Source organism: Salmo trutta, chromosome 4 (genome assembly GCF_901001165.1).
Source record: "Salmo trutta chromosome 4, fSalTru1.1, whole genome shotgun sequence".
Taxonomy (NCBI): domain Eukaryota; kingdom Metazoa; phylum Chordata; class Actinopteri; order Salmoniformes; family Salmonidae; genus Salmo; species Salmo trutta.
In genome coordinates, this window is record NC_042960.1 from 38259588 (window position 1) to 38271997 (window position 12410).

Consider the following 12410-nt stretch of genomic DNA (forward strand, 5'->3'; position numbering starts at 1 on the left):
TCTAATTAGGGTCGCAAAAGGGTTCCGCTGACTTTCCCAAAATTCACAGGTTTTCCAGAAATCCCGGTCGGAGGATTACGGATTTCCTGCTTATTCTTTCCTGGTTCTGCGAACGTCCAACCGGGATATCTAGAAAACCTGTACATTTGTGGATAGTTACCGGAATTTTGCAACCCCATCTCTGATTGATCTACCAATTGAATGCAAAATGTCCAGGAGACCCTCTGCTGGGCTTCTACTAGCTCTGGTCCAGGGCGTTAGTGCAGCTTTAAAGAAGGCTCAGTGTTAACAAGCCACACTAATGCCCTGGACCAGAGCTAGGCCTCCGCTAGCCTGGCACTACACTCTTTCACTTCCTTTACGCACAGACATGGCTACTATTTTAATCACACATATAATAACATACATGAGTTATTATAGGAGTTATTTGTTGCAGGGTCCTTCATACACAGTTATTAGTGAGAGGGAAATATCTCTGTCTGAATTCTGCAATAAAAACGCCATCTATAAGCTCTCTGAGATGGAATCACTGAAGCAGCAGCCCCATGCTAAAATTCCTTCCATGGTATTCAAGCACAGTGGGCGTGTAGTTTAGGTTGTGACTTTTCTACAAGATTAGCTTGGCAACCACTGGAAAACAGTTTCTTAATAAACTGGCCGTGGAATAAAACAGCGCAAGACTAAACGTTCCATCTCTGCACCTGGCATGTTCTCACACCAGGCAGGGATCAAGTCAAATCAAATCACTTCAGCACCTTGTTGTGCAATATTTAAAATGAATGAGATGAAGTCAGAGCTTCCCTTCACAGCAATTAAAAAGTAGCGCGACTGCATGGGAAATGAATGCAAAAGCCTGGGTTGTGTGGGCATCTCAAATGGCACCCTATTCCCTTTATAGTGCACCCGGGCCAATAGGGCTCGGGTTAAAACTAGTGTACTATATGAGGAATAGGGTGCCATTTGGGAAGCAACCTGCATGTGCTGCAAATAGCATGTGCTGTCCCAAGAGAAAGATGATCTGATCCTCAAACAGGGGAATACACAACAAAACAGGCCATTATTCAGTCTCATTTCATTTTTTGGCAAGCTATCCACCAAAGCACACTTTGCATATGGAAGTTGGGGAGTCTGATGGGCCAGTCACCTTGGGAGAACGAGTGTTACACTAATCAGAGAAACGAACATTCTATACCAGAAGTGCCTTAGCAGAACAAAAGTCAGCTTAGTGCGTATTAGCTATGCGAGGCAAGGCAGTGCTGTGATAATTTGCCGTGCGATTATTTAATGTGGTGAGAGGTATAAATAGGGAAAGAGGCTGTCAGCACAACCTGTGATATCACTCCCTCGAAGTCAGCAGCTTATAAACACATACACACACAAACACACACCTGACTCCGCTGAGCAAAAACCGTCAAGTAGAGGAGAGAAAATACAGCCTCAGCTAAATAATTGGAGAAAACAAGCGAAGGCTACCTAATTATAAAGAAACACAATATCAGGTGGTGAATTAGGTGTAGGGTGTGCTATGCCATATGCAATGGGATACGTGTGGGTATGTGCACGTGTGCATGCAAGAGAGAGAGAGAGAAAGAGGGACAGTGCAAGACTGCGAGAGAGCAAGACAGAGAGAGAGACAGAGAGATGGACACTGTGCAGGGACAGAGTGAGCGGACAGAGTGAGAGGATGGTGTGTGTGCAGGGACAGCTGAGAGAAGAGAGATAGAACTTCATTACCTTTCCCTCCAGTCCCCTGGCCCCCAGGCTTATTGTAGAGGTAGACATCAGAGTCAGGTAGTTCACTGCTCTGATGGAAGTAGTGCTGAGAGAGAGAGAGATGTGCGATTTCACACACAAAAATGAAACTTGTCAAAAAATACATGTAGTCACTACTCTATCCATCAGTCGATTGGTCCTCTTTTTTATGCATCTAGCCTACACCCCCTCATAGGGAACTGTATACACCACACTTGCATCATTTGAATGATCCCCTTCTATCATCCTCTAAAACTGACAAATATGTCGCTGAAAAACACTTTGACCAATTAGATCAGCTCTGAAAAAGATCTGATGAGATGGGTCAAAAGAGAGTGGAAAAGAGATCTGAATTGGGCAGCCCTAGTGCTGGGAGTAATGTTACCCGGCATTCAGACACAAAAATCGCTTATTAAAGCGGAATCACACCAGAAAATGTTGGTGGGACAGAGGTCAGTTTATATTGGTTTAAATTCTTCCAAATTGGAGAGGGGGAGAGGTGGGACATTATATACACACTTTTTACTTGCAGAAGCAGATTTTGCTCCTTAATGTCTGTATGCAGGGTGAGGCTGGGCTGTAGCCTACCTCAAAATGGTGCTCAATGTTCTGTAGCCGTCTGTGTACTCGTGCAGTGGTACCAGTGTGGTGTACTAGCGGTGTTGCATACCTTGAAGTGGTGTTCTACGTAGCTGTCTGTGTACTTGGGGATGTGGAGGAAGATGAGCAGGTTCTGCCTGAGGTAGTGGGCCACAGCAGGGGTCCAGGGCATGAAGCACTGCGGCAGAGTAAACTCCATCACCTCAGTGGCTGGGGAGCCTGACGGCTGGATAAACTGAGGGGAGAACATCAACACGCAATCAAGCAACACATCAATGATTCTCCCGTTCCTACTTAACACTAAGTCATCTCTGAAACCCATAACTGAATCTTTTGTCTTTTCCACAAGAGATTCAGAAGCAAATCTCAACACTACTTCTGGGGGGTGAAAGTGGCTACATTTGAACTGGTGAAAATAGCATATTCAGCCCGGTTCCGCCACAGAACAAACCGAACGTTTTGGTTAAAATCTCTGCCTCCATTAAATCACGATTCATCCAAAGAATATATGCAACACCGATGCACCAAATCACTTACCTCCACGTCAGCGGGGGTGAGTTTGCAGTTCCTGCCCAGCATGATGGTGATGATGTCCAGGGTGGTCTCATCCAGACGCTTCCTCAAAACCTTCACCAGCTCATCTGTGATCTCTGGACCTGTGTTGGAGACCAGGCAGAGACAGGTGTCAGGAGAATAGACCTCAAACCATAGCTTTTTATTGTAAATAAAAAATTTAAAAATATATTTTTTAAATCTGTCATCTCCTTGCCTCCTCTCCTTCATCACTTTGACCAGAAAGAACTGACCAGGTGAAAGCCAGGCTAATGATGAGTGTCCACCATATTGTTTTAAATCGGTTAAGTATTTTTCCCATCAGTGCATATGAAGGGGAGATGACAGATTAAGCAATTAAAATAGAGACAATGTCAAAATGACCCTTGCCTCAGACCTGACTTGGATTGGTCTTTCCAGTTCTTCAATGAACAAAGACATAAGAAAACATTACTTTGAGAAATTGATCAGAAATACAGTGACATTGTTAATGTTATAAATGACTATGGTAGCTGGAAAAGGCACATTTTCTATGGAATATCTACATAAGCGTACAGAGGCCCATTATCAGCAACCATCACTCCTGTGTTCCTTTGGCACGCTGTGATAGCTAATCCAAGTGTATAATTTTAAAAGGCTAATTGATCATTGGAAAACCTTTTTGCAATTATGTTAGCACAGCTGAAAACTGTTGTTCTGATTAAAGAAGCAATAAAACTGGCCTCCTTTAGACTAGTTGACTATCTGGAGAATCAGCATTTGTGGGTTCGATTACAGGCTCAAAATGGCCAGAAACAAAGAACTTTCTTCTGAAACTCTTCAGTCTATTCTTGTTCTGAGAAATGAAGGCTATTCCATGCGAGAAATTGCCAAGAAACTGAAGATCTCGTACAACGCTGTGTACTACTCCCTTTACAGAACAGCGCAAACTGGCTCTAACCAGAATAGAAAGAGGAGTGGGAGGCCCCGGTGCACAACTGAGCAAGAGGACAAGTACATTAGTGTGTCTAGTTTGAGAAACAGGCGCCTCACAAGTTCTCAACTGGCAGCTTCATTAAATAGTACCCACCAGTCTCAACGTCAACAGTGAAGATGTGACTCCGGGATGCTGGCCTTCTAGGCAGAGTTCATCTGTCCAGTGTCTGTGTTCTTTTGCCCATCTTAATATTTTCTTTTTGTTGGCCAGTTTGAGATATGGCTTTTTCTTTGCAACTCTGCCTAGAAGGCCAGCATCCCGGAGTTGGCGCTTCACTGTTGACGTTGAGACTGGTGTTTTGCGGGTAATATTTAATGAAGCTGCCAGTTGTACACAGTAGTGTAGACTTGTGCGCAGGCCAGGTGGCCTACAGGCCAACTTCTATGCGTAATTAGGTGCCCGTCCTTACTCAACATTGACAGGAGCACTCTAAACAAAATACAATTACTAAATTGACCAAACTCATAAATGGAACGAAATAAGCATAAGTTGTGCGCTCTGCAAATAACATGTCCACTCCGACAATGAGAATGGTAAAAAAGACTGGAAAAATAATATATTGAATCCATTAACAGAAATGACCATAACCAAACAAACATTGTAGATTTGAAATGATAGGAATGTACTACTGGTGATATATGTAATGGGGAATTCATATACACTAACATTCAAACGCAAACAATTCACACAATTAAGTTATGAAACAATGAATGTACATAAATTGACGGGAGAGAGTGTATCCTGGAGAGAGACATGTATTGTGCATTTTAGCCACCCTCCTTCTTCTTGGACAATGTCATCCCTGCTGCCTCTGCATTGGATTAGTTCATTGAGATGGGCAGGAATAAGATAGGTGTCTCTTGTGCCATAAAAATATATATCTTCGCTACTGCTCAACTAAAATAAAATCTTGGTCGACCAACAGCCTATCGGCCAAACAATCGGCCAGTCAACTAATTGGGGTCAGCCATAATCCAGAGCATCCCAAACATGCTCGATGAGTGACATGTCTGGTGAAAACGCAGGCCATGAAAGAACTGGGACATTTTCAGCTTCCAGGGATTGTGTACAGACCCTTGCGACATGGGGCCATGCATTATCATGCTGAAACATGAGGTGATGGCGGCAGATGAATGGCATGACAATGGGCCTCAGGATCTCGTCACGGTATCGATAAAATGCAATTCTGTTCGTTGTCTGTAGCTTATGCCTGCCTATACCATAACCCCACAGCCACCGTTGGGCACTCTGTTAACAACGTTGACATCAGCAAACTGCTCGCCCACACAACACCATACACGCTGTCTGCCATCTGCCCGGTAAAGCTGAAACTGGGATTCATCAGTGAAAAGCACACTTCTCCAGCATGTCAGTGGGCATCAAAGGTGAGCATTTGCCAACTGAAGTCAGTTATGACATCGAACTGCAGTCAGGTCAAGACCCTGATGAGGACAATGAGCCCGCAGATGAGCTGAGACTGTTTGACAGTTTGTGCAGAAATTCTTCAGTTGTGTAAACCCACAGTTTCATCAACTGTCCGGGTGGCTGGCGTGGTTACACATGGTCTGTGGATGTGAGGCCAGTTGAACGTACTGCCAACATCTCTAAAACGACATTGGAGGCGGCCTATGGTAAAGAAGTTGACATGACATTCTCTGCCAACAGCTCTGGTGGACATTCCTGCAGTCTGCATGCCAATTGCACACACCCTCAAAACTTCACATCTGTGGCATTGTGTTGTGTGACAAAACTGCACATTTTAGAGTAGCCTTTTATTGTCCCCAGCACAAGGTGCACCTGAGTAATGATCATGCTGTTTAATCAGCTTCTTGATACGCCAGACCTGTCAGGTAGATGGATTATCTTGGTAAAAGAGAAATGCTCACTAACAGGGAAGTAAAAAAAAAAGTGTGCACAACATTTGAGATAAATACGTTTTTGAGCGTATGGAACATTTCTGGGATCTTTTATTTCAGCTCGTGAAACATGGGACCAACACTTTAAATTATACATTTATATTTTTGTTCAGTATATGACGGCTGCTTCTCTACTTCAAATTGTGTATTGCTGACTTCCTTTACTGTTGAGAGGATACCTTAGAGGTGTTTCTCTCTGACATATTTATGCAAATCAATGCTCAGTAAGGAGTCTGGAGCAATGACTGTATTTATGAATGGACAAAGTCATCAATCACGTGACACCATTGATTCCTATGTGAAGACTCAACAGCGCATTGAAGCCAAATGAAGTCGGTTAAGATGGCCTGACATAACATGCACAGTTTGAGCTACTCCAGGAAATGACATTTCAGGCTAGCTCATGCTGCCCTCTCTCATTGAGTAGGCTGACCAGGGTACTGCAGGCTGCCATTAGCAACTTAATTATCTTTATAACTTCCAAGGTTCTCCCCAGGATTTTTTTACAAGGTGGTGCCCGTCGTCATGTTGCAACCGTGGACAGATCATTTTTAAGCGCTATGCGCTTCAGCACTCGGCGGTCCCGTTCTGTGAGCTTGTGTGGCCTACCATTTTGCGTCTGAGCGATCGAATCCCTGAGCTGACAAGGTAAAAATTCTGCCCCTGTGCAAGGCAGTTAACCCACTGTTCCCCGGGCGCCAATGACATGGATGTCGATTATGGCAGCCCCCGCACATCTCTGATTCAGAGGGGTTGGGTTAAATGCGGAAGACACATTTCAGTTGAATGCGTTCAGTTGTACAACTGACTAGGTATCTCCCTTTCCCTTTGCTGCTCCTAGATGTTTCCACTTCACAATAACAACACTTACAGTTGACTGGGGCAGCTCTAGCAGGGCAGAGATTTGACGAACTGACTTGTTGGAAAGGTGGCACCCTATGACGGTGGCACGTTGAAAGTCACTAAGCTCTTCAGTTTGGCCATTCTACTGCCAGTGTTTGTCTATGGAGATTACATGGCGGTGTGCTTTATACACCTGTCAGCAACGGGTGTGGCTGAAATAGCTGAATCCACAAATTTAAAGGGGTGTTCACACACTTTTGTATATATAGTGTATATATTATGTTTATAAATGGAATATTGTCTTGGCTACTCAAGAAATTTGACATTACAGTATTAAAACGTAGCCTACAAACGTCAATGGAAAAGGTGAACTGTCTGTTCTACCGTTACACTGTGCTTTGGATCAGATCGCGTAGAGCAAAATACCGGTAGCTTATCAACAGTATTTACTACTGTGAAGTGGGTCCAATTAAATGAGAGATGGGACAAATGGTAGCCTAAAGTGCCTTGCAAAAGTATTCATTCCCCTTGGCGTTTTTTTCCTATTTTGTTGCCTTACAACCTGTAATTTAAATTGATTTTAATTGGATTTCATGTAATGGACATACACAAAATAGTCCAAATTGGTGAAGTAAAATTGAAAAAAGAACTAATTTTTTTTTTTTAAGTATTATATATATATATATCAAACGGAAAAGAGGTGCGTGCATATGTATCCCTATGCTATGAAGCTCCTAAATAAGACATGGTGAACCAATTACCTTCAGAAGTCACATAATTAGTCACCTGTGTGCAGTGACTAATTAAGTGTCACATGATCTGTCACATGATCTCAGTATATATACACAGACCTGTTCTGAAAGGCCCCAGTGTCTGCAACACCACTAAGCAAGGGGCACCACCAAGCAAGCAGCACCATGAAGACCAAGGAGCTCCCCAAACTGGTCAGGGACAAAGTACAGATCAGGGTTGGGGTATAAAAAAATATCTGAAACTTTGAACATCCCATGGAGCACCATTAAACCAATTACTAAAAAATGGAAAGAATATGGCACCACAACAACCCTGCCAAGAGAGGGCCACCCACCAAAATTCACAGACCAGGCAAGGGGGGCATTAATCAGAAAAGCAACAAAGAGACCAAAGATAACCCTGAAGGAGCTGCAAAGCTCCACAGCGGAGATTGGAGTATCTGTCCATAAGACCACTTTAAGCCGTACACTCTACAGAGCTGGGCTTTACGGAAGAGTGGCCAGAAAAAAAGCCATTGCTTTAAGAAAAAAATAAGTAAACACGTATGGTGTTCGCCAAAAGGCATGTGGGAGACTCCCCAAACATATGGAAGAAGGTACTCTGGTCAGATGAGACTAAAATTGAGCTTTTTGGCCATATTTAAGGAAAATGCTATGTCTGGCGTAAATTGAAAGAATAATGGATGGTGCTAAATACAGGGAAAATCTTGAGGGAAAACTGTTTCAGTCTTCCAGAGATTTGAGACTGCGACGGAGGTTCACCTTCCAGCAGAACAATGACCCTAAGCATACTGCTAAAGCAACACTCAAGTGGATTAAGGGGAAACATTTAAATGTCTTGGAATGGCCTAGTCAAAGCCCAGACCTCAATCCAATTGAGAATCTGTGGTATGACTTAAAGATTGCTGTACACCAGCAGAACCCATCCAACTTGAAGGAGCTGGAGCAGTTTTTGCCTTAAAGAATGGGCAAAAATCCCAGTGGCTAGATGTGCCAAGTTTATAGAGACATACCCCAAGATACTTGCAGCTGTAATTTCTGCAAAAGGGAGCTCTACAAAGTATTGACTTTGGGGGTTGAATAGTTATACACGCTCAAGTTTTCAGTTTTTTTGTCTTATTTCTTTTTTTTTTTCAAATTGGTAGGCATGTTGTGTAAATCAAATGATACAAATCCCCCCAAAATACATTTTTATTCCAGGTTGTAAGGCAACAAAATAGGAAAAATGCCAAGGGGGGTGAATACTTTCGCAAGCCACTGTATCCTAACTTGTTGTTGGCTAATTTGCAAGAATGAAACCATCAGTCGGGAATTTATTTTGCAATGATCATGGAAATTAACTAAATAATCGGAAATAGATTTCTAATTATTTTACAATGTAACTATCAAATTAATAGATTTTCGCTCTTCTCACTGACAGCCAATGATTGCATCTTCATATTTAGCTACCTGTTTTTTTCATGAATAAATCATCATACATTCCCTATGAGAAAGCTAACTCTGTGCCTCCTCACTAGACCCATTTCACAGTATACATAGTGATAGAACTGCTTGGTCACGTTACCTGTGTTTGATCGATTCTAAATCATTTCTAAACATTAAATATAAATTACAGAAGACATGATAAGTAAATCAGAAAGTGTGTTAGTTATGTTGCTAGTCTAAATCTGTACTATTTGCCAGTCTAAAGGAGTACTAAAATATGTTTGTGTGAGATTGGTCTTGTGGCATGTGGAGGGGCATGGCCACCATGCATGCAGGTGACAATTAATTAAGGGACACTATGTTACTAATAGGGGGAAAGAGTTTCTGCTTTAGTCCAGCTCTTTAAAAGTATTCTGTATATTTCTGTATCGTACAGGTTATAGTATCTAAACTGTTATTGTAGAGTTGTTTATTTTGCTAAGTGTTTATAGGCTTAGTTTGACAAAGTGCATTCAAATACAAGTGCTTCCTGTTTCCTGTCACTTGGTCTCTGCCAGGGTATATATGCTCAGGTGTAGAGCTTTATGGTAGTTGAAGATGGCTGCCTGGCTTGGCAGGGCCATCTGTTCTGAGCCCTAGGGGCTAGTCAGACTGCTCTTCAGTCTTTTTATTCATTTGACTAGTTTTGGGGGGAAAAAAAAGGTTTATTATACACTGAGCCTGGTCTAGCATCTTGTTGGATGGTTTGTATATTTTGTAAATACCTGCTCCAAGAGCCTTAAAATAAAAACCACGCACTAGATCTTCTGCATCCTCTCTTTCCTTTCTCACCAACACCAGCCAGACAGCGCCAACCAACCAGGGCAAGTAAGAGGCCTACCATCCACCCTTACATTCCCTATTTGCACAAGGTTACTAGGCCACTTTTGCCTTGTGGCAATGCAATACTTCAACCACTAGAAACTATGCGTACGCATGGTCTAAAGTTTGCAGGAGGATAAGCATATTCACAGGTCAAGGGGCAGTTTTTATGAATGCCAACTTTTGCGTTAAAACTGGAGCGTACATATTTTGTGCATACACAAGGTTTATAAATGAGGCCCCTGGTCTGGAGCCTTAGAAACAAACGCTGCATTGAAACAATTGCAAACACTTCAAGAAAATGTCACCTCTCTGTAAACAAAGGAATTCATCAATAAAGAAGTTGAGCTGTATGAACAGTTGTGGGGAGAGGAAAAAAACATGTACGAATTTAATATGTCCCTCTTGTTGAAGCTAAGAAAAACTTTGAGAGGAAAAGAGCTGACGTCATGGACGAAGCCTGGGAAGAGCTAGATGGAGCCAGAGCAACAGTGCCATCTAGCAGGCCATTAGAAGGTACTGCAGCACAGACTAGAGAATGAATCAGCAGTTTCATGTTTCATCTGTTTGCCAGGAGGACAGTATACAGGGACACATTTAACTCAGAGAGGAAATGCACCGAGAGGAGACAAACAGGTCATGTTTTACTCCTAACTCCTGCATTAGCCCTTTACATATGCAGTTAATCCCTCATTAGGCAAACTCTTCTCACCATCCATGCATTGTAGGATTCTCTGCTATCAGTACCAAAAGTATGCAGTCATAATCACTGTCAATTACACTCTTTCCTAGAATCGTCCCCTAGCCATGTGAGCCTCTTTCTTCCCCTTGCTCTTCAAACCCCTGTCTTACCAGCACTTCCCACTCCATGCACCAGCAACAAGATGTGTTTATCCACCTGTCCCACTGGCCGTGCACCTTCCAGAGACGACCGAGCACCTTCCAGAGATGACCGGGAGCCCTGGGGATAGGAGTAAAACACAGACACACGCCCAACATGCAGACACACAAACCCACGTCAGACCACTGTAGATATTTGACAGTGACATCGCACAATCCTCTCTAACCCAAGAGCAGGACACCACAGTTCTGGGAACAGCAGATCAATCCTCTAGCGGTGACACCATCTCAGAGCCCTAATGGTTTCTCAGGGCCAAAGCTGCCTTGTCTTTATAGAGAAATCCACTATGAGCGTGGTATGAGTTTACGATGAGACGACAAGAGTAGAGCCCTAATGGTTCTTCAGGACCGAAGATGCTTGCTGTTCATATGAGAAAGTGTGCTAATGTACCGTGAGGTCCTCAGAGTAGAGCGGCTCCTGGCTCCGGGCGAGGCCGACGCAGCGAGACATGGGGTGCAGGTTGCCATCCAGGTCAGAGTATTTCCCTGTTTGGGACGTCTCCGAAAGTCTGGGAAGAAAACAGATTGTGGGAATATTCATAAGCAAGAATGGGCCTGCTCAATTCAATTCCTTCAATAAAAGTATTTGAGTGCAGGGTTGGATGCAGGAGAGAGGAGAGCCTATGAAGAGGTGGGACTGTTATACAATGAGAGGGGAGGCAGCGGAGTTAGAACGAGGGGGGCACCAGGGCTAACCTGAGGTAGAAGACTGATTTAGTGGAGCGCTCCTGATAGACAAACATGCTCTTCCTGTTGACCACACACATGGCGTTGAGCACTGACCGCAGAGCCTGGATAGCTGGGATATGGAGATGAGAAGAGAGAGTTTCAACACAAATAAAGATACTGAAAATCTCAATCTCAATTATACTGAATCCATCATATTAAAATGTATTTTAAGACCTATTCATGATCATTTTCATATGTATATTCATACTGGCATATTCAAAAGTACATTTCAGGATCAAGGGGTTATTGTTAATGGTCATGAAGATATGAAGTTCTGCTCTGTGGGTGGTGTTTATTTTCCTGCATGCCCAAACACACTGTTGTTCTGTATTTTGCGGGTGTCACGGACTCACCCCTGGACACCCCCATGTTAGGCCCCATCTTGAGGCGAGGGTGGATGTGGATGACGGTGCTCCACACCACCTCACAGGCAAAGTGACCTGGGATGAACTGCATCGTGGCCGCGAGGTAGTCCCGTGGCTGGTAGCTCTCCTCTGCATTGTAATCTGTTGTGTGTACGTGTGTGAAAGAGAGAAAGAGAAGATTAAAAAATAAAATAAAATTATTTACGAATAAATTTGCCAACAGTTGCTGAGGGGAAAGGGGGGGGACACATTTCAGCATGACGCCAGCCGAAGAAAAGACACACAATTTGCTCTGGGAGCCCCTTCCCTTCCACACTGACATTATGTTACTGCACTGCAGTCGCAAACAACAAGCCTTCTCTCTGATGCCTATACCCTCTACAGGATCCAAATCATTTACACACACTGGAGCCGGGAAAAAAATCTGCGATATTAGAAAATAACAGTTGGTAATTCTGTCTTAACGGCTGCCATAAAATAGAAAATGAATCTAATGAGCGTTTCACACTGCTCCCGTCTCTGAGCATACTTCACTGGGCTGTCACTAATGCTCCTACCTGTAACCTTGAATACATTAGAGAGAGTGGGTGTGTTTGTGTGCGTTTCCATCTCCATGGACCTGTATTGGATTGAGCTCTACTATCACTATGACAGTTGGGAGCGTGTGGGGCCAAGAACGTGCAATGCATTACTAACTTGTGTACTGTACAACAACAAACCTGGTGCCACCAAAGACGTG

General features: G+C 43.4%; 1 protein-coding gene across 5 annotated transcripts in view; it reads right to left on the reverse strand.

Annotated features, from left to right (window-relative positions):
- Nucleotides 1-12410, reverse strand: part of LOC115192317 (KICSTOR complex protein SZT2) — a 114161-nt gene that overhangs the window by 39007 nt on the left and 62744 nt on the right. For all 5 annotated transcript variants that reach the window (XM_029750676.1, XM_029750677.1, XM_029750678.1 and 2 more), the window contains 7 exons: nt 11660-11812; nt 11274-11376; nt 10969-11086; nt 10530-10638; nt 2890-3008; nt 2423-2587; nt 1735-1819 (listed from right to left, as the gene is read on the reverse strand). In XM_029750676.1, the coding sequence (XP_029606536.1) occupies nt 1735-1819; nt 2423-2587; nt 2890-3008; nt 10530-10638; nt 10969-11086; nt 11274-11376; nt 11660-11812 (852 nt within the window). The remainder of the gene's footprint in view (nt 1-1734; nt 1820-2422; nt 2588-2889; nt 3009-10529; nt 10639-10968; nt 11087-11273; nt 11377-11659; nt 11813-12410) is intronic.